This window comes from Herpailurus yagouaroundi, unplaced genomic scaffold (assembly GCF_014898765.1).
Source record: "Herpailurus yagouaroundi ecotype Mexico unplaced genomic scaffold, PumYag 187, whole genome shotgun sequence".
In the NCBI taxonomy this organism is placed as follows: Eukaryota; Metazoa; Chordata; class Mammalia; order Carnivora; family Felidae; genus Herpailurus; species Herpailurus yagouaroundi.
The window spans coordinates 16,777,065-16,796,215 of NW_024412418.1; the positions used below are offsets into that span (position 1 = coordinate 16,777,065).

At 45.7% G+C, this 19,151-nt stretch overlaps 1 protein-coding gene across 1 annotated transcript in view; it reads left to right on the top strand.

The window, feature by feature from the left end:
• PAMR1 (peptidase domain containing associated with muscle regeneration 1) overlaps window positions 1-19,151 on the top strand; it is a 75,820-nt gene extending 56,669 nt beyond the window's left edge. Inside the window, exons 7-11 of the mRNA XM_040495443.1 lie at window positions 9,669-9,881; window positions 11,872-11,938; window positions 15,295-15,527; window positions 16,394-16,686; window positions 17,992-19,151. Coding sequence (XP_040351377.1) covers window positions 9,669-9,881; window positions 11,872-11,938; window positions 15,295-15,527; window positions 16,394-16,686; window positions 17,992-18,528 — 1,343 coding nt within the window. The 3' untranslated portion in view covers window positions 18,529-19,151. The remainder of the gene's footprint in view (window positions 1-9,668; window positions 9,882-11,871; window positions 11,939-15,294; window positions 15,528-16,393; window positions 16,687-17,991) is intronic.

Genomic DNA, 19,151 nt, shown 5'->3' on the forward strand with positions numbered 1-19,151 from the left:
AGTGTCAGCTAAGTAAATAGGCCATCCAAACACCGGAAAAATGGTATCCGAAAGACACAGTGTACCAGGGGCCAAGGACAATACTGATTAAGATCAAATAGCTAATTGTAAGCCTCAGCCTCCAAATTGCTGCCGGATGAATAAACAGCAGTGTGTGCAATCCAAGCATAATTTCACACGGATACTGTCTCATTCACACCCGCAGAGGGCTGGAAAGCATCAGGGGGACAGACTACCATTGGCTGGAAAGAGATAAAAAAGGGTTTGTAGTGGGAATTACATCGCCGGTGGGTGTCATTATGCCTGTTTGGGGAAGACTTTTGTGGAGGTGAAAGATGATTGGTTCGGTCCAAAGGCACTAAAGTCAAATATAAGCTGAACAGGAAGAGAGGAGACCAGAGTCCAGCCGGTGGTTATCTCTGGGTGTTGGTCTTACGTTCATTCAGGTTTCCAGGATGAACAAAGCCCCAGTGGGCAAGTTAATGCCTTTTCCAAACAGAATGTAAATTCTGTCACAAACCATTTCCTTGATTTTGGTGACACGTGAGAATGGGCGGGTACCAAGGGTATGCTAAGAATTGAGACCAACAGCCTCCACCACCCAGCCCCCAACATCAGCCAGGCGCTGGGGTCACGAATTGTGTTGACTTTGGATCTGTTTTCTTTGCTGAAATTCTCCGATAATCTCCCAGCTCTGAAACTCAGCTCCTATTTAAAGAGACAAAATAGTACCCCGGTTTAGTTTTTTCCTCGCGCGGCTATCTGGCTACCATAACTAGTTCATTCATATACGATTCGACCAAAGAAATGTATGCTTCTTGATGGGCAGTTTTGTAAATGACATCAAACCGTTGCTGAAAGCCAGGAGGATGTAAATAATAGTAATTAGAAGGAATCCAAGTGATTTAGAAGCAGGGCACGAACAAGTGAAAGAGAACACTAGATCAGATGAGAGAGTTAAATGCAGCTTCCACGTTTGCATTAGGTGAAATGCAGCTACAGATGTCTCTGATTCTGAGTGTTCTGGTAGCAAAGGCAAAAAGGGAAATGCCTTAGATGGTATGGCTCTAATTGTATATCAAGTGAAAGTGGACGCAAGTTCATTGGGAGATGCAAATATCACCCATCCTGTTACAACCCCTACTCCCTTTTGCTCCTTATCTAAAGATGGGTGCTGGGGAAATGTTTTCCACTTCAGTTTTGTAAACAACAGAAATCTAATCTTTTTTTTTTTTACACCAAATATTTCTAAAAGCTAAATCCATCCACGTCTCCTGAAAAAAGAGGTAGCTGGATTTTATTATGTTTACACCATCACTGTGTATATTGACCCACTGGCTTCCAATCCCAGGCTCCTGCAACTGTGCCTCAGGGTTTTCTTGGGCTTCCAAAGCCCACTGACTCATATATATGGGAAGACTGGAGGTGAGGAGGAATTAATGTTTATCTCATCATCCTTCAACAAATGATTGATTGCGTTTGGTAGGTAATTACTCATACCTCTTACTCCTTCTGTAGAATAATTCTGAGGTAGGTTCCGCACGGTCTCTCAGAATTTGCCAATGGCATTGAGTCTCAGTTGTCCCCAGTAGTAGCTTTCTTGGTAACGTGAACTTCCCTGTCTCACTTCCCCTACACTACCATTGGTCCTTCCCGGGATCACCACCTAAATAAACTACCTGCATTCAAATCTCTTCCTCGCAGTCTGCTTCTGGAGGGACCCAACTGAAAGTACCTCATGAAAATATTTATTTGAGAAGCTAACTTAATAGAGGGCTGGAGCTCAGGTCAGCTAGATTAGCATTTGATTGTTTCTTTAAAATATTAGGTAAGCCATGTTTCCGATTCTGTGTCTCCCTCTCTCTCTGCCCCTCCCCTGTTCATGCTCTGTCTCTCTCTGTCCCAAAAATAATAAACGTTAAAAAAAAATTAAAAAAAAAAAAGAAATATTAGGTAAGCCTTCCATCAGTGCTGAATAATGTGTATTTCAGGATTGCACTGTCTGAAGGATGCTCAGAATATGATTGTATGGTTGATTTTAAAAGGTCCAGTGTTAGACCCAAGAATTGATCTCTCTCTCTCTCTCTCTCTCTCTCTCTCTTTGTCTCACGTTTGTGTGTGTGCATGCACACACATTCTCTGTGCATAAGAGCCAGCCCCGTCCTTTATTCGGTGGGGTGGTGAAAGTGAGTGGAGACTCCAGTGGTGATAGCTTATAGTACCTCCCAAAGGACTTGAAATCTTCTGAAGGATTTGAGCAAACTTTGCCACCTAGCATTTCCAGACAGGGGCTAGAAAGTGAGTGGTCCCACCCTCAGGAAACATCATTGGGCCTTCACTAATGGTCTTGTCTTTGGTTATTGTGCCCTTGATTGACTGGTCATACTGCACTAACTTCAACGTGTGCCCTGGCTAAATGGTGATCTCTATGTCAACAGCTCTGCCTAGTAACCCAAGGGGAGCACAAATGTGCTAAGACATTCCAACAAGTCCCCAGTGCTTATTCTTAGCAGAAGCATTTGAATTAGAACCCGGTTCCACCTCCCCCGGGTTCTCTGTCTGGATTTACAAGTTTTCTTTCAGGTGACACAGCAGGCTAAGGGCTATCAACCCAGTTCAATCAACGGTGCCTGATGAAATCTTTGTTGCAACTCAGACTATAGTCAACTGCTGGGGTCGGTTAGTGTTTGCTGAGACCCCACAACGCATTCAAATTCATTTAAGGCCCCTGTGATTACCTTTGTTTTATTCCTTGGTCAGGGCCCTACATTCTTTTGTAATTTTAGAAGCAAAGTTAGGAAAAGCACTAGTCACTTAGGATGAATTGGTGCTAATAAAAAAAAAATTATGACAATACTATACATTATATATATATATATATATATATATATATATATATATATATATTCCTCTGAATATTTTGTTTGGTAAAAATCTGACCTGGGGAATAGGTAGTTGGAAGGAAGTCCCCAAACCATTTCTAACAAGTACTAAGTGAGGCCAGGGAGAACCTTCAGGTACCTCAAGTACTTTAGTACAATAAGCCTTAACTGACATCACTTCTATTTCTGGGTTTAAATAAAAACGTTTCCATATTAAAGATGTAGGAAAACATCTTCCAGTGCCTTAATTTCCTGGGCACAGAGGAAGCACTCATTCAATATGTGGTGCAAGAAAATTAGTCCATGAAATCAATAGAGCTCAGCACTCCCCCAGGTCTTTCTCTACAGAGAGGCGTGCTGGACTTCTAAAAGGCAAAGCAGTGATTGGATTCTCTGGCTCCTAGGGGTTTTTTGATAGATCTCATCTTCAAATTTGAACTTGTAACTTCAAGAACAAAGCAAAAGGAAAAGACAAATATTCGTGGGTGTTTGGTATATCGTATTGAAATTCTGGCCTTATTCATGAAAAGATTATTTTTGTGGGCAAGGATATACTGGTGGATACTGATACAATGGAAGAAGAGGTCTGGGTTTTTGTTTGTTTGTTTGTTTGTCACAGCTGGGAACTGCCCCCACTCCCGAGTTTTGTGATTATCAGGGGGATGGGGGGGGTGGTTCCACTTCCTAAATTAGGGATGAAGAGTGTGGACTTTGTCGTATTCAATATAATTGACTGAGCAGAGAACACAAAAAAATTGGTGTTTCTTGTGTGTACTGAAGAGCCCCCATTCCTAAAAATGTCTCCACGTTATCTTGACATGCTCTCTGATACCTCCATCATCATGTCCATTTCCTGTAGAGCTTCTGGACCTGGTCACCTCAGCTACCTTCTGTCGAGTATGAATCTTAGTGTATCAATCAGGGGAGAGAAAGCCGTAACTTTATTTGCTTTAGGTCAACCTAAAGCCAAGTCTAAGACTCATCATTCAGACTTGTGAGAAATTCAGTCTGGCATTGTTGGGGCCTTGTCTGTACCTTTGGGGGGTAAACAAGTGCTGGCTTTACAAGGACAGCACCAAATCATCAGGGAGAAGCTTCACGTGGATTCTGGGTCCACGCTGTTTAGAGCGCGAGGAAGTCTCTTGTCTCAGAACACCTGATCCCTTCAGGTCAAACACCTCTGCTGACGTGGGGATGGCCAGCCGCTAGAGGATCTGTGGAGGCTGCAGGCCCCTCTGATGAGAGCTGGCCTCTCTAGATGCCAATCATCCTCCCCAAGATCTCCCAGGAGTGCTGAAAGGCATGCAGAGCTTCATGCCCAGGGCTGAGATGACCGCCGCTCTGGGGTCTTGTCACCTCCCGGGAGTGCCACCGTGGGGAGGCATGAGGGGCCCTAAAGCCCAGAGCTAAGAAAATAGCAGACCTGTCCTTGGTAACTTTTTCCCAAGCCAGTCATTGAGCTAAGCATTTGCGTCCAAATGATTTATTAAAGGAGGTAAGGGATCAACCAGTTGATACCAGGATCGACCAGTAAGGGAGTTGGGGAAGCGAGATGGGAAAGAGGAGGAAACCAAGCAAGAGTGATTTCACCTGAACTCCCAGACTCAGTCCGATCCTGTGGGGGTGCTGGGGAGTATAAATGATGCCTTGAGGAATAGGAGTTGAGCTTTTGTGTTTATACACCTAGCAGTCATTGTCTATAGGCAACCCTGGGGTGGGCATGAGGGGACAAAAGTCTAGGCATTTTTCAGCTTTTCATATGGGCAAGATGGTGCCCGTGCCTGTGCCCAGGGCAGTCCTCTGAAGGTGGCAGGTGGCAGCTCTCAGCAGTAAAGCGCACTTGTGGAAGCTGAGCTGGTAAAAGGGGATGAGGGGACCTGGGTGGGGCACTGATAGACTTCATTACAAGAGCCATCTCAAAACCATCATGTGTCCTTCATAAAGTGGCATCACAGCGAACCACCTTGTACTGTTGCGCTGAGAAAACAAGAAAACAAGGTTAGAGAGTCTTTCTTTAAATGTTTGTCTGAAACAGCAATGCACCTCGAGGTACTGTTTTTTGTTCATGAAATGGCAGGTAAGGTCATGCTAAACTTAACGTGTTTAGCATCCCCAGACTGAGCCCCAAAAGTAACAGGGAGATGTGCTATTTATTATTAATCGTGGAGTGTATTACTTAGCAAAGCAGAAGCTTGGTGCTTCTTCAGGCCAGGGATTCAGATGTTTTACATTCTCATTTGGCTTTGTGTGGAAACATCCATCCCACTGAGGAGAAAGGAAGCACAAAGCCCTTGAAAAATCAAATAGAAAAGAATCATGGATCTGGTCAACGGGGAGATACAAAGGATTCTAAAAAGAGAACCCACAGGTGAAGTGAAGAGATAGTTTTTGAAATGTAACCCTGGGGAGGTGCTCTAATGAGATGCAGATGGTCTATAGACCCAACACGTAGATGTCTAAACTGGGAGAGAAAAGGATGGGTGGAGGAAGTCCTAGAATTCTCTTCAAAAGCATCCTAGGAGAGTGTACAGCTTTGGATAGTATAGGAAATAAATGAGAGGGAAAAGGAAATGATGCCCACTGGATGTTTGAGACAAGAATACAATTCTGAGGCTTCATGTTGCTTGATTAAAAGAGATGAGACAGAGACCATGGCTGATACCCAGAAGTCTGAGTCAACATCCTGGACCCAGGTCTCCAGCGCATCATGCATAGACATTACCAAGAAGCTAGACAATAGAGTGGCATATTGTTTTATATTCAAATAGACCCAATAATAGGTCTTTAGATTTCCTCGTGGGTTTTCTTTAAAGTGTCTGAATTTGGGGAATTGAGTTTTAGAAGTTGCGTACTTTGTAAATAAAGGCAAACAGGAGAAAAGGAAAGTACGTGTTACAGAAATTATTCCTCAAAACAAGCCCAGCCAGATAAGTGCTATTATCCCATTTTTCAGGCCAAAAAAAGCAAGGTTTGGAAAATTATGTCATTTTCCCACACCCTAGTTCATTAGATGGAAGAATGAATACATTTTACCCTTTATCCCCTCCACCTACTAACAAATATTAATTGAGGACCTCTGGTGTACTTATTCTGGACACTGGGGACCCAAATAATTATTTCAACCTATATCTGTCTGATTCTGGAGGCCCTTCTTTTCCCCCCAGATTCTAGTGACAAAGCTCATTTAAATCTGAGCCCACAGTAGGTTGGATTATTCTGTGATTAGGCAAGATGGTAATGAGATTTACAGGGAGGGGAGAGAGTATGGGAACATAAGACAATGCATGGCCCAGTTCATGCCAGGTTTATAGGCTGAGCAGGGAGGACCCAAACCATTCTGCCTGCTATTTTAAAAAATAAAAATAACGAATGACCACAAAAATAATAAACACCAAACACTTATGGCTACAGTTTCTGATTGTCAAACATGGGGAAAAAATGATAGAGGCAAAACTCCTTTTTGATGTTACAAGCCAGAGAATGACTATAATTATTTTAAAGTATGTTTTTCCCATCCGTTTTTTTTTGTTTGTTTTTTTTTTTTTTTTGTTTTTTTTTTTTTTTACCCCTTTGGCTGCTTAAAATTTTTTCTTTGCTTTTGATTTTTAACAGTTTTGTGTAATAGGTCTGTGCCTGGTTTTCTTCCTATGTATCCATGTTGGGACTTTGTGAATCTGTAGGTTGATGTCTCTTATCCGTCTTTTTCAGCCATTATCTCTATATACTGAGATGCTAGGTACATGTATTTGTTAACTTTCTCTGTATTCTTACATGTTCCTGTACATTTTCACTTTTTTTTGTCTCTTGGGCTTCATCCTGAATTTTTTCTTGCGAGTTATATTTCAGTTTATTAATACACATAAGCTGTATCTGACTTGCTATTAAACTCACTTAATTTAAATTAAGCTTTACATTTCTGTCACTGTAACTTTTCTGTTCTACCTTTCTCCTTTGGTTAGTTTCTCAGGTTTCCAGTCTTCTACTGAGGTTCTCAATTTTCTGTTTTATTTCCTTGAGCACATTGAGCATATTTATTTTCAAGTGGTGTCCTAAAACTACACATCTGAATCCTTCCTGAATCTGTTGCTATTGCCTGTATTTCTCTTGAATTTTAGCCATAGAGTTTTTTTTCCTAAGATTGAATTTTTAAGTAATCGCTACACCCAACTTGGGGCTCGAACTTATAACCCTGAGATCAAGAGTCACATGCTCCATTGACTGAGCCAGCCGGGTGCCCCAGCCATATAGGGTTCATTGGACCTAACTCGGAAGCATCATTCAGCACTAGGAAGCTCCATCCTGCCGACCATTCATGAGCAATAACTTAAAATCAAATAATAGTTCTCTGTTATAAGATCTCATCAAGTTTAAGGTGCATTGTTGATTTAATTATAGCTTCTTGGAGAATTGGAAGTAAAGACATACTACATGAAATGTATACGTGTGACCTGATTCAGGCATGTCACTTAAAAAAGAGTAGCATCTAAGAATTCTAGAAACATGGCAGAACTCCTCAGCCTTGGGCAGACCTGTTTGTATATCCTGACTCAGTTTCTCTTGGAGTCTCCCTTTAAATCCTCCTCAGGGAGAAAGGCAGATAACCTAAATTGTCCCAAGGCTCTGTTACCTCCAAAGGCTTGAGAACTTTCCAGTGCATTCCTGCTGGTTAAACCCACATTAAATGGGGAATTGAAAATATGATCCACAAGAATGCTGCCATTAGGAAATCACAGGGCAGGAGCCTGGTGGACCACAGAAGTCCTTACTTCTAAAAGCGGAGAAACCCAACTATCAGGCTCACGGTAGAAGGGATTTCTTATCTGCTGTTGAAACTGCTGTGATTCAACTATAGTTCATTTTCTTTCAGTATTCCAGGACTGGTCTTAAGTATCACCAGAATTTTTCTTGGCTGTGAGCTATAGGAAGCAAAACTCAAAATGGAGGAGAAACTGCCCTGGTGTTGCACAAATCATGCCCTTTGCACAAAGCATGGCCCTTTGATAGGCTAACTAACCACAGAGTGGAGCCCCTGCCAGGTCCAGGCAATGGGGGCTGTGACCAAAATGAAGAATGCAGCCCCCATTAAGCAGAAGCCACTTCTCAACGCCAGTTGATTGTGGCCATGTGGGAACACAGGCCCAGGGTTTCCGGATCTGAATTTTGCTCAGAAATCAGTAATATGGATTTCTCTGAGCAATCTCCTGATTTTTATGTTGGCAGTGAATTCCATTTTCTAACACTTGCAGGTATGACGCACCATACCTTTTTGAGATGATTGCAGACTGTAGGCTCAGGTTCAGGCTACACGTTCTGGGCGTTAAGTGATCTCCGCTCTAAGAAGGGAGTCCCATCACTGGAGCAATATGGAATGCTTTCTCTGCCTCTCCCTCCTACATCATAGAGGCATTCCTGGGAATATAAGCACTGGGGATTTCTAAGGCCGCCTGAAGTTTCAAAAAGTACATTGCTCTCCATATGCCATGTTGTGAAAGCTCTCTCAGGTTCATTTCTTAAGTTAAGGTGGGGTTTTGGAGTTCCCCATTGTGGAAACTGCTCCTAGTATGTAGCCCAAAAGCATACAGAAGATCCTTGAAATCATCTGCCACATGGTCTATGGGCAGTCTTAAAGCAGACAAACCAGAAATTTGGTTAATATTAGCAACCCTGCCAAATTGGCACAAAGGGAAATTTACTCATTTTTACTTCTCGAGTATTTTAGAAGTGCTATATGAATGGAATGGAGATTCTTTTCTTGCCTGGAGGCAGGCAGGCAGGTTGCTTGAAAGGTAATTGGGACGGTTAAGGGAAGAAAAGCATGTCAGATGCATGATCACATTGCGTGGGGACTGTTTCATAGGGATGAGACTGTGTCTGAGAAGAAATGATTAAAAAGAGACCACGGAGGCTGACGGAGCGATTGGTGCCCAAGTGCAGTAATTAAAGGTCGAATTCCTCAGGGGACTCCCTCTGCGTCCTTACGCAAGCAGGATTCACCCTTGTGCCATAATCCATTTGAGAAAAATATGTTACCTGATAGAATCTTTCCAGGAATTGTCTGATACCCTGTTCAGTGCTCGGACACTGGTGTTATAGCTGGTGTTGACATTTCTGCTCTCCATTGCTGTCCAATGTGAGTTAGAGAATAGAAATGCCTTTGGAGTGGACATTAAGTGTTTATTTAGTTAGAAAGTATATAGTTGGAGATCGGGGGAACTTTGTTTTATCTCTGAATCTATATAGTTTCTAGTATTTTTTCACCATAACTTTCAGCACACTTGGGTTCCTGAAGATGAAACATAGCATCTAAATTCATTTCACACATAGGGCTTTGTTTCTAGTAAGTTCTACATTCTGGGTATAATACAAATAGGAAACTGAATGGTCTTGTTGAATTGCGCAAGCTTTAGGGAATGGAAGAGACAGCACGACACTGAAAAGCAATAACCCCTGGGTACTGGTCATAAAATCTAGGTGCAATGTTTATTTTGCCCAGGCCTGCCCAGCTCCCACAGTTTGAGAAAGAAATGAACAAGATCACAGGAGAGCCAGTGGCGATGTCAAATTTATTTATATACGGGATGAAATACTTCTCAAGGGAAGACATGTCTAACGCATGCATTTTCTATTACGAGTTTTCTCTTGGTGATTCCTCTGGGTACCGTCCATAGCAGGCTCCACCTCACTGCATTTTTAATTCAGTGAAACATGAAAAGATTTGGTTCTAAAATGGAATACTTCACACTTTTAACAGCTCCTCCCCCCACCCCCTTTTATTTCTTCTTTTAGTCCTTGAAGAAAGAAACTGCTCGGACCCTGGGGGCCCAGTCAATGGGTACAAGAAGATAGCAGGTGGCCCTGGGCTTATCAACGGGCACTATGCGAAAATCGGCACTGTCGTGTCCTTCTTTTGTAATAACTCCTACGTTCTTAGTGGCAACGAGAAGAGAACTTGCCAGCAGAATGGAGAGTGGTCGGGGAAACAGCCAATCTGCATAAAAGGTAACCTACAAGTATTTGCGAGAGCCACAGAAGCAGACGGAGCTGCGGACTTTTTGGTAGTTCCCATACATGGGTGTTTGTGAGCCCCTGAAAAAAGAAAATGCCTTTCCCTCTTAGGTTCTCCCTGGAACCATCCATAACTCCCAGGTGGGAAGCCATCTCTGAAAACATTTGCTCCTTTTCTGGACCTCCAGAGGACCTGCTTATCCTAATCACAGCTTCTTGCTGTGATCAAGATAGTTATCAGAGCAGTTTAGGAAAGATGACAGGACTGATTTAGATATGCAGACCCAAGAACAAAATTGAGGCAACCAGTGTGCTTCAATATAGCTGTGTTTATCTACTGTCTATGAAATACAAAGTTAACACAGGAAACAAAACAAAATAGACACACCGTCTTGCCGGCCTATGTGGCAGTAAGTTTAAGATGTTAACATAGTGGGGACACCTGGGTGGCTCAGTCAGTTAAGCATCCAGCTCTTGATTTCGGCTCAAGTCATGATCTCATGGTTTGTGAGTCCGAGCCCCTCATTGGGCTCTGTGCTGGCAGCGCGGATCCTGCTTGGGATTCTGTCTTTCTCTCCCTCTCTCTGCCCCTCCCCTGCTGGCGCTGTCTCTGTCTCTCTTTAAATAAATAAACATTAAAAAAAGATGTTAACATGGTGAAAGACATCTTAACAAGATGTCAAGTCCTTGAGCATTCAAGGCAGAGTTAGAGGAAACAGATGAGCAATGTATGTTCAGAGAAGGGAACGATCAATATTGCTTGAAATGGGGATAGTTGCACACCACAAGTCAGAGGAGAGCCAATCTGGGGGAGCTGGGAAGGGTTGGCAGAGATAAAGAGCAATCGGGACGATATTGCCATCATGAGACAACGGAAAACAAGGAAGTATAGGCAGGAGGGAATGGATCATGCTAAACTCAAAGTGGGGCCGACTGGGAATCTGGGAGGAAGACGGAAAAGGTTGGTTTGGGACCAGAAAAAAATGGAACCTTGTACAGAGAAGCCTGAAACTTCCCCCTTGGCACTGGGGGTGGGTAGTTTCTTACTGAACCAGGTCAACAGCCCCTGTATTTCAGGGGCAGGTCACAATCATCTGGCTGTTTCCTAGGAAGAAAAGCATGTCCTTGGCCTAGATTATGCAGATAATTGCCTTAATCCTCCACTTTCCCTTCTGGGTGTTTGTCAACAACCCAACTCCTGGGAAAAGAAATAAAAGAGAATTGGTTTGTGAAAGGAATAAATCACTTTAGACTTTAGCCAGAAGCGACCTTCGTCCCCACCAGCACAGACTCTGATTCTTGATTTCATTAAGTATGGACACGGTGTTACATATGTCCTTGGAGATTTTTGTCAACTTTTCTCTTACGAATTAATAACAACCAAAGTTCTCTAGTTTGCTAATTAGACGAATGTTGGCTGCCTGATTGGGAAAGTGGAGCGAGAAGGATTGCTTTTCACTTGTGAAGAAAGAGACACTTCAGCAAAATTACGCTGGGCTTTGAGGTGTCCTTAAATGGTCATCAGGAGCCTCAATTTCAGAGAAAGGACATGAGGGAATCAGCTACCAAAGACTTCCCCATGGTGGACACTGACATCTGGTCCTAAAGGAGAACCTTGTAGTTCCCTGCGTGGGGCTTTAAGTTAGAACCTTCATTTTGACCTTGACTCCATTTTCCATCAAGGTCACTAATGCTGTCGTGTGAACAGAGAGTGCCAGTGTGTTGACTGCCAGGGTTCCACATCACCTAGGTAGAGCGGCTTTTCAGAGGTGCGTGCTCTACGTGGCTTCTTCGGAGGGGCTTGTCAATTTAGATGGAAGGCGGCAAGCTCTTTCGCTAGGGAGCTGTCCAAGCTTGGCCGGCATGCCTCCCCTCAGAGACCCCTGGGGGTGTCCAGAAAGGGCGGTCAGGGATGAATCTGAACGGAATGATGGGAGCAGGTAATATGGGAAGAGATTATGCAGTGTTGTCTCCTTCGTTCCAGCCTGCCGAGAACCAAAGATCTCAGACCTGGTGAGACGCAAAGTTCTTCCAATGCAGGTTCAGTCAAGGTGAGGTGGAGACACCCGAGCTCTGCTTTAAAGGCAAATGCATGCTTTCCCCTCCCGCCCCTTTTCTCGACTTGCCTTTGGCCAAAGACACTCTGGGGTTTCTTTGGGACACTCAGAGCTAACTGCTCATGAAAGAACAGGGCCTATTAGAGGGAGGCTGATAAGCCAGCTGCCTTTGGCCAAGAGGTAGCAACAGCTGGAACGTGTACACGGTTCACTGGACCGTGGGAAAGCAGGTGGTTGATGGGAAGTAAGGCTTGAAGATGATCCGTGAGGGACTGGATTTTAATACTCGAGTCTTCGTGAAATTGCTCTGTGTTTACTAGGGTACCTTCTACAGGGATGGCCCTCCTGCCAGACTCAGGAAGATGTTTTCTGTAGTAATCAACCAGAGGAGGCACGCCGGTGGCACCCAGGAACTAGAGACAAATGATCAGTCCCGATGAGGGACGCGGGCCCTCAGATGTGCCCGCCCAGCCTTCCTCCAGGGAAGACAGATGTGGAGGCCACCGGTGGGGATGGAATAGGCCCATTTCTACTACTTCTCACCTCATTTTGCAGGAAACACCGTTTCATCTCATCTCCTGCCATTCTTCTCCTCAACCTCCGCTCCGGCCACACGGGCTGCCTGGCTTGTTCTCTCTACCCCTCCATGCACGATGCCGCTTCAGAGCCTCACAGCTCTGTCTGGACCCTGCTTCCACTGGATTTCAGTGAGGCTTCATGCCTCCCTTCCTTCAGCTCTCGCTCAGCTTTTTAACCTGGCAGAGAGACCTTGCCTGGCTGTGCTTTTGAAAATAGCAACCCCCCCAAAATGACAACTATGTTGTGGTACCATTTAATGTTTTCTCTTTTTACACCTTATATAAAATTAAGCCACAGTCAACCGGATAAATAAGTAAATAAGCAAATAAAATAAAGGTAGTAATGTCACTACCACCCAGACCGCAGAGCCGACTTCTCTACTCTCTGGCATTTGCTGTGATTCCGTCTTCGGCTTGGCTTCTATCCCCACCTGTCGTCTCGCATCCATTTTTTTTATTTGTTCAAATTCTATCTCCACCACCCCCCCCCACCCCAGCCCACGAAAATAAGTAAATACAGGTTACAAGCGCAGGAACATTTTGTGTCTTGTTCATGCTCGAGTTCTCCTGCCAAGAACAATGCTTGCCACACAGGGGGCACGCAAGAAAACATAACCACCCCGAACATGGACTGAATGAATGGGACTGACAAACAATGGCTCGAGACCGGCTTCTGTCTCTCTTTAGGACTGTATTTAGTATTCTTGGGCAAGCTCTTACGCTTGCTGAGCCTTTAGTTGCCTCTTTTGAAAAATGAGGACGATCATAATAACATGTGTCTCTGGGGATTGCTGAACAGATTAGACGCAGCCCCGATAGGCAGCATTTATCGAATGCTATGTGCCCAGTTACTCTTCTGAGCGCTTCCCATGCATTAGCTCATTTACTCTTTGTTACGACCTCTGAGGTAGGGATTATCATTATTACCATTTTGTTATAGGTTTTATTACCAATTTTTTTACGGATGGGTAAACCGAGGCTCAGAGAAATTAATTAACTTTCTCCAAGTCACATTGCAAAATGCGGATCCAGGATGCAAATCCAGGATCTTCACAGTCTTCAGGGTCTTCAGGGCTTGCTCCCTTATGCACTAAGCTCTAACTAAGTCCTACGTAAAGGCTTTAGCAGAACACTTGCCCGGATGAACACCTGTCACTGGTAGCTATTGCTTTTAGGATTGGTAACAGTGCATCCCAGTCACCAGAACTGGCCACAGCCAAGTGACCTGAAATATTCACAAAGCAGGATATTCCTCAGTCTCTCACCCTTCCTCTGGATATCTCCTATTTCTGTCTTTCCCTTTTCAGGCAAGGCATTCCCTTGGGAACAGTGGCTGTAGAAGACAAATTCCGCTCCCTTTCCTGATCTTTATGACCTACCTGGAGCTGGACTCTCTGCTAAGTGGGATAAACCTGTTCTTTCCAAGGAGACGTCTTGTAGAGCAGCCCCTGAGCTATTGAAAAAGACTATGGGGCTTTGCATTTTTAAAGCGATTATAACGGGAGGTTAGGTGACAGGTGCCCGGTAGCTCATGTAGATGAAAAAGCAAGCCTAAAACTTGGTTTTAAGGATCTTTCTGGAAGATAGGCTGCTGGAAAGTGGATATACATATCTCCAGCAGCCTAGTCACCCAAGAACCCCCAAAGGCAGTGTAGTCTTTCAACAGATGGACCAAAAGATGAGCTTGTTGGCCAATTCAGAAGCTCCTTGAACTGCAGACCTTGTTCTAAACTGGGCTCAAGATATGTTGAATGAAATCAGTGTGGGTGGAATATTTGCTCTGAGTGAAGTGCCGTGCAGACACATGACACAGATTTCTTCAGATGACATCAAATGGCCCAGTGGAGACACCAGGTTGGGAACCATAACTGCTCAGTGCTGCCTTGGGTACCAACTTAGCTTCCCGTGTACCCTTCTGTGTACTCTCGCTCCCCTCTCTGGGCTTCCTCTCCCCATTCATTCAACAGAGATGAAAACATTGTTTCCTAAAAGAATTCTAACTTTGCAGTGATCGTTAGCACTGATGCACTGATGTAGAACGCAAGCTCTCCAATGTGTGCGCGTCTCCCCCAAGAACCCCTGAGTGGTCTCTGGGGGCTTTAGCTCCAAGTGCTCATTTGAAAGGCCTTTTCGCATTTACACACAGTACGCTGTGTTTCTGCCAATCATTGTGCCCTGAGAAAGCTCTATTCTCTGAGGTGTCCTAATTATATACGCTGATTGCTAAATCAAACTACTGTATCAACACAGTTTAGTTCAAGTCAATTCCTAATGTTACCCCATTATGATAATGTTTGGAGGACAAAAGACGCCTGGATTTCTCTCATTCAAATGAACTTCCTTTCCTGTTTAATTTCACAGTTAATTTTTCTCTGTGTGCACGTATAACGTACCCTTGGATCGCAGCTATTACACCAGACACTATCCTTTGGTTAAAATCCTAGGCAGCCGGAGGCATGCCAGAAATGGAAATGGATGAACAGAATGAAGGTTGAGGTGTGCAAGAGAATTTGCTCAGTGGCAGAAGGGAAGTGTGTGTGTGTGTGTGTGTGTGTGTGTGTGTGTGTGTGTGTGTGTAAGTGAGAGAGAGAGAGAGAGAGAGAGAGAAAAGAGAGGGTGGGGGAAGTGAGCGGGAGGGATAGAGAGAATGAGATAGACTTTTCGTTTTCTGCTCTAACCAAATATCTACGTGGGGGGCTGGCATGGATACCATAGGGGCCGCCATGACCGTCTCTCACCCTGTTTTCTCTGGGCCCGTGGGCCCCAATGCAGGGAGACGCCGTTACACCAGCTCTACTCAGCGTCCTTCAGCAAGCAGAAACTGCAGGGCGCCCCCACCAAGAAGCCAGCCCTTCCCTTTGGAGATCTGCCCCCCGGGTTCCAACACCTGCACACCCAGCTCCAGTACGAGTGTGTCTCACCCTTCTACCGTCGCCTGGGCAGCAGCCGCCGGACATGCCTCAGGACCGGAAAGTGGAGTGGACGTGCCCCGTCCTGCATCCCTAGTGAGTCAAGGCTTGTCCTGGGGCTGGAGCCCCTTACATCTTCCATGGTTACTTGTGAAAAGCCCTCAACCCTCTTGAAGACTTTTTGGGAAAGGTTTCTCGTCCAATGGTCTTAGGTGAATTTTTTAGGAGGGGGCATACTTCCTTCTGAATAATTCTCTTATGTTTCCTTGGATAAAAGGGAGAGAACCGTCATTACACACAGGTGGGGAAAGGAGTTAACAATTCCAGAAGGCTTCTAATTATGTCATCTTGGATATCCCGTCTAAGCCCGTTTTCGTGCTCATCATCCAGTGGTATTGAGTAAGTAATTGTTACTAATTAGGTGATGAGCTTTTAATTACCCATAAGGCTAAGATGATGATTACTGAAGTAGTATGTGGAAGTTTCTGGAATAGGGTCTTGCACATAGTAAACTACCTTCCCCACCCTCTTTGTCAAAGGAGAACAGTATGGCTTAATTCTTTGTGGTCAAGTTTATAATGATAGTCATTGATATTTTGAGTCTAACTGTTTACATACATGATCATCCAGCCTCCTGAAGAATTGGGTGAGACACGTGTGATTCCTGTATCCATTTTGTAGGCAAGAAGACTGAGGCTTTAAGAGATTAGGCAATTTGCCCAAGTCCTATTGATAGTAAGTGCCTGGGATCCAAAGCCTTCAATCTTCACCCTAGACTTTATAGCCAGCCATGACAAGGTGGTTGGTAACTCTTTAGTGGGAAAGGAAAAACAGCTTAGATGCTTAGTGGTCATCACGTGCACGGTGCTTACCTTTCCAGGTTTGTGTTTTCTTGACTAACACATTCCCCTTTGGATGGGATAGTCTGAGTTTATCTCACTGAGCCAATGCTTTCTCCATAGTCTGTGGGAAAACTGAGAACATCGCCGCTCCAAAGACCCAGGGGATGCGCTGGCCGTGGCAGGCGGCCATCTACAGGAGGGCCAGCGGGGTGCACGGTGGCAGCCTGCACAAGGACGCGTGGTTCCTGGTCTGCAGCGGCGCCCTGGTGAATGAGCGCACCGTGGTGGTGGCTGCCCACTGCGTAACTGACCTGGGGAGGGTCACCATGATCAAGACAGCAGACCTCAGAGTCGTCCTGGGGAAGTTCTACCGGGATGATGACCGAGAGGAGAAGACCATCCAGAGCTTGCGGGTGAGAGAGGGCTGTCCCCTGGAGACTAGGCCTCGGCCCAGCAAACTCCACACCAGGAGAGCAGCAGGTGTGCCTGTGCCGACACCTTGGCACTGTAGCACCCAGCCAGAGGCTGGCATGCAGCAGGTGCCCAATATTTCATGTAGACAGATACTAGAAAGGGATACCTAGAGAGACTAGGGAGTCTTTTCTCCCTTTGTTTTCAAAATAAGATTGCAACAACTATCATCTATCATGGAGATCATCAAAAGTTAATCACCCATTATGTTTAGGTCACTGTACTAGGTAGGCTTTGAGGACATAGAAAGATTTTACCAAGGTACTCCTGATCAATTCATAATATACATCTGTCTTTATTTGCCTCTTTTCCCTCCCTTCCTCTCTTCCATCCACCTACCCACCTCCCTCTCTATCTATCTATCCATCCATCCATCCATTTATCCATCTTATCCATCTATCCATTCGTTGTTGATCTCCCATAGTACGCCATTCACAGGGAATAGATACAGAACTGATACATAAGAATAGATACGTGAGGCATGGTTTTTGCCCTGAGGAGTCCACAGGCTACTGGAAGTGACGGACCAGTATGTTATAATTAGTTTGACACAAGAGAAGCCCCGCGGAAATGTGCCCAAAGGTAGTTGCAGTACTAGAACACGAACATAAAAATGTTAGAGCATATCACAGACGTAGGCTCCTAGAAGCTCCCATCAAAGTGAATGATCAGCAAGGATTGGGACAATCAGCAAAGACTGTGGAAAAGTCTTGTAGAGCATTCTGGGTGGAGCTCTGTCTTCTTACTGCCTTACAGATGAACGTGTATGGTGGGCCAGAGGTTGCAAACTGGTCGCCTTGAGGGGTTCGTGTTTGGATGGCGCTAACATACATTTTTTTTTAAGCCAGTTCTGTGCCAGCATTTAAAAATCAGGAGGTTCAGATGAAGGTCTGGAGTCGGTTCTCTGGCCAGGTTAGAATGCTGCCCCCTTTCGGCCGGGCAGTGGTCAGCCGGAGCAAAGTGGCCGCTACCCGCTTTAGATGGGTTGTGCCACACTGTTGTCGGCAGCCCCGTCTGCCGCCCCCACTTAGTTAACCCCACCTAACCAGGCAGCAGTGGGCTTTTCACTTTGCAGCCCCCGAAAGCGAGCTGATGTTTCCCAGGACCCCTTAAGCAAAGCGTCTCCAAATAATTACGTGTGTCCCTAAGACGTTTGCTCCGAGTTTTATTTGGCCCCAGGGCTTGCCTGTTCTTGTTCACTGTGCAGCTCGTGGCTCACCACTACTGTCCATTTCTTGCGTTTGTAGATTTCTGCAGTCATCCTGCATCCCAACTACGACCCCATCCTGCTGGACACGGACATCGCCATCCTGAAGCTCCTGGACAAGGCTCGTGTCAGCACCCGCGTCCAGCCCATCTGCCTCGCCGCCCCGCGGGACCTCAGCACCTCCTTCCAGGAGTCCCGCATCACCGTGGCCGGCTGGAACGTCCTGTCCGATGCCAGAAGCCTGGGCTTCAAGAACGACACGCTGCGCTCAGGGGTGGTCAGGGTGGTGGACTCGCTGCTGTGTGAGGAGCAGCACGAGGACCACGGCATCCCCGTGAGCATCACGGACAACATGTTCTGTGCCAGCCGGGACCCCGCTGCCCCTTCTGATATCTGCACGGCGGAGACGGGAGGCATCGCGGCTGTGTCCTTTCCGGGGCGGGCGTCCCCCGAGCCACGCTGGCATCTGGTGGGGCTGGTCAGCTGGAGCTATGACAAAACATGCAGCCACGGCCTCTACACGGCCTTCAGCAAGGTACTGCCTTTTAAAGACTGGATCGAGAGAAACATGAAATGAGCCTCGGCGCCACTGAGGTGCTTTTCGTGGGTCCATCTCTACGTGGGTTGCCTGAGGCAGTGTGGACCTGAAGTTTGATCCTGCCTGTGAATTCGGCTGGGCCAGGGCTTCTGACTTCAAGATCGAAACTCAGTGGAGAGTGAGTAGAGCTCACTTTTTGGTAGACCGCTGCCTTCCTGCCTGCTGAGACCATTTGGGAGACACCACGGCTGCTTTGCAAGGACGGAGTCTCCTCCAAAACGACTATGGGAATAGCAGAGAAGTGGTCCCCGTTCCACCAGCCCAGTGGCTTTGCCCACCTGCCCTATGGTGGTGTGAATGTCATGGCCAGCTCTGGCGGAGACAGCATTGGCCAAGAAGTCTGGGTTTCATGAGGTCTCTTCCAAGACTCTAGCCAGACCACGTTCCAAAGAGCCGCCCGTGGGACAGCCCGGGGACAGCGGAGCTTGGATGTGGCTCTGGCTTTTGTGTACATTGCCACCGTAAAGTGTGGTCCTTCTCTTTCTCAATCCCCTGTCCATATTTTAATAAAACGAGGGTTGGCTTCTGACCTACAGAACCGCTGTGCTATGGCTCTCATTGCTGCGTGCTGCTTCTGATGGCTTGAAGCCCCTTAAAATAGA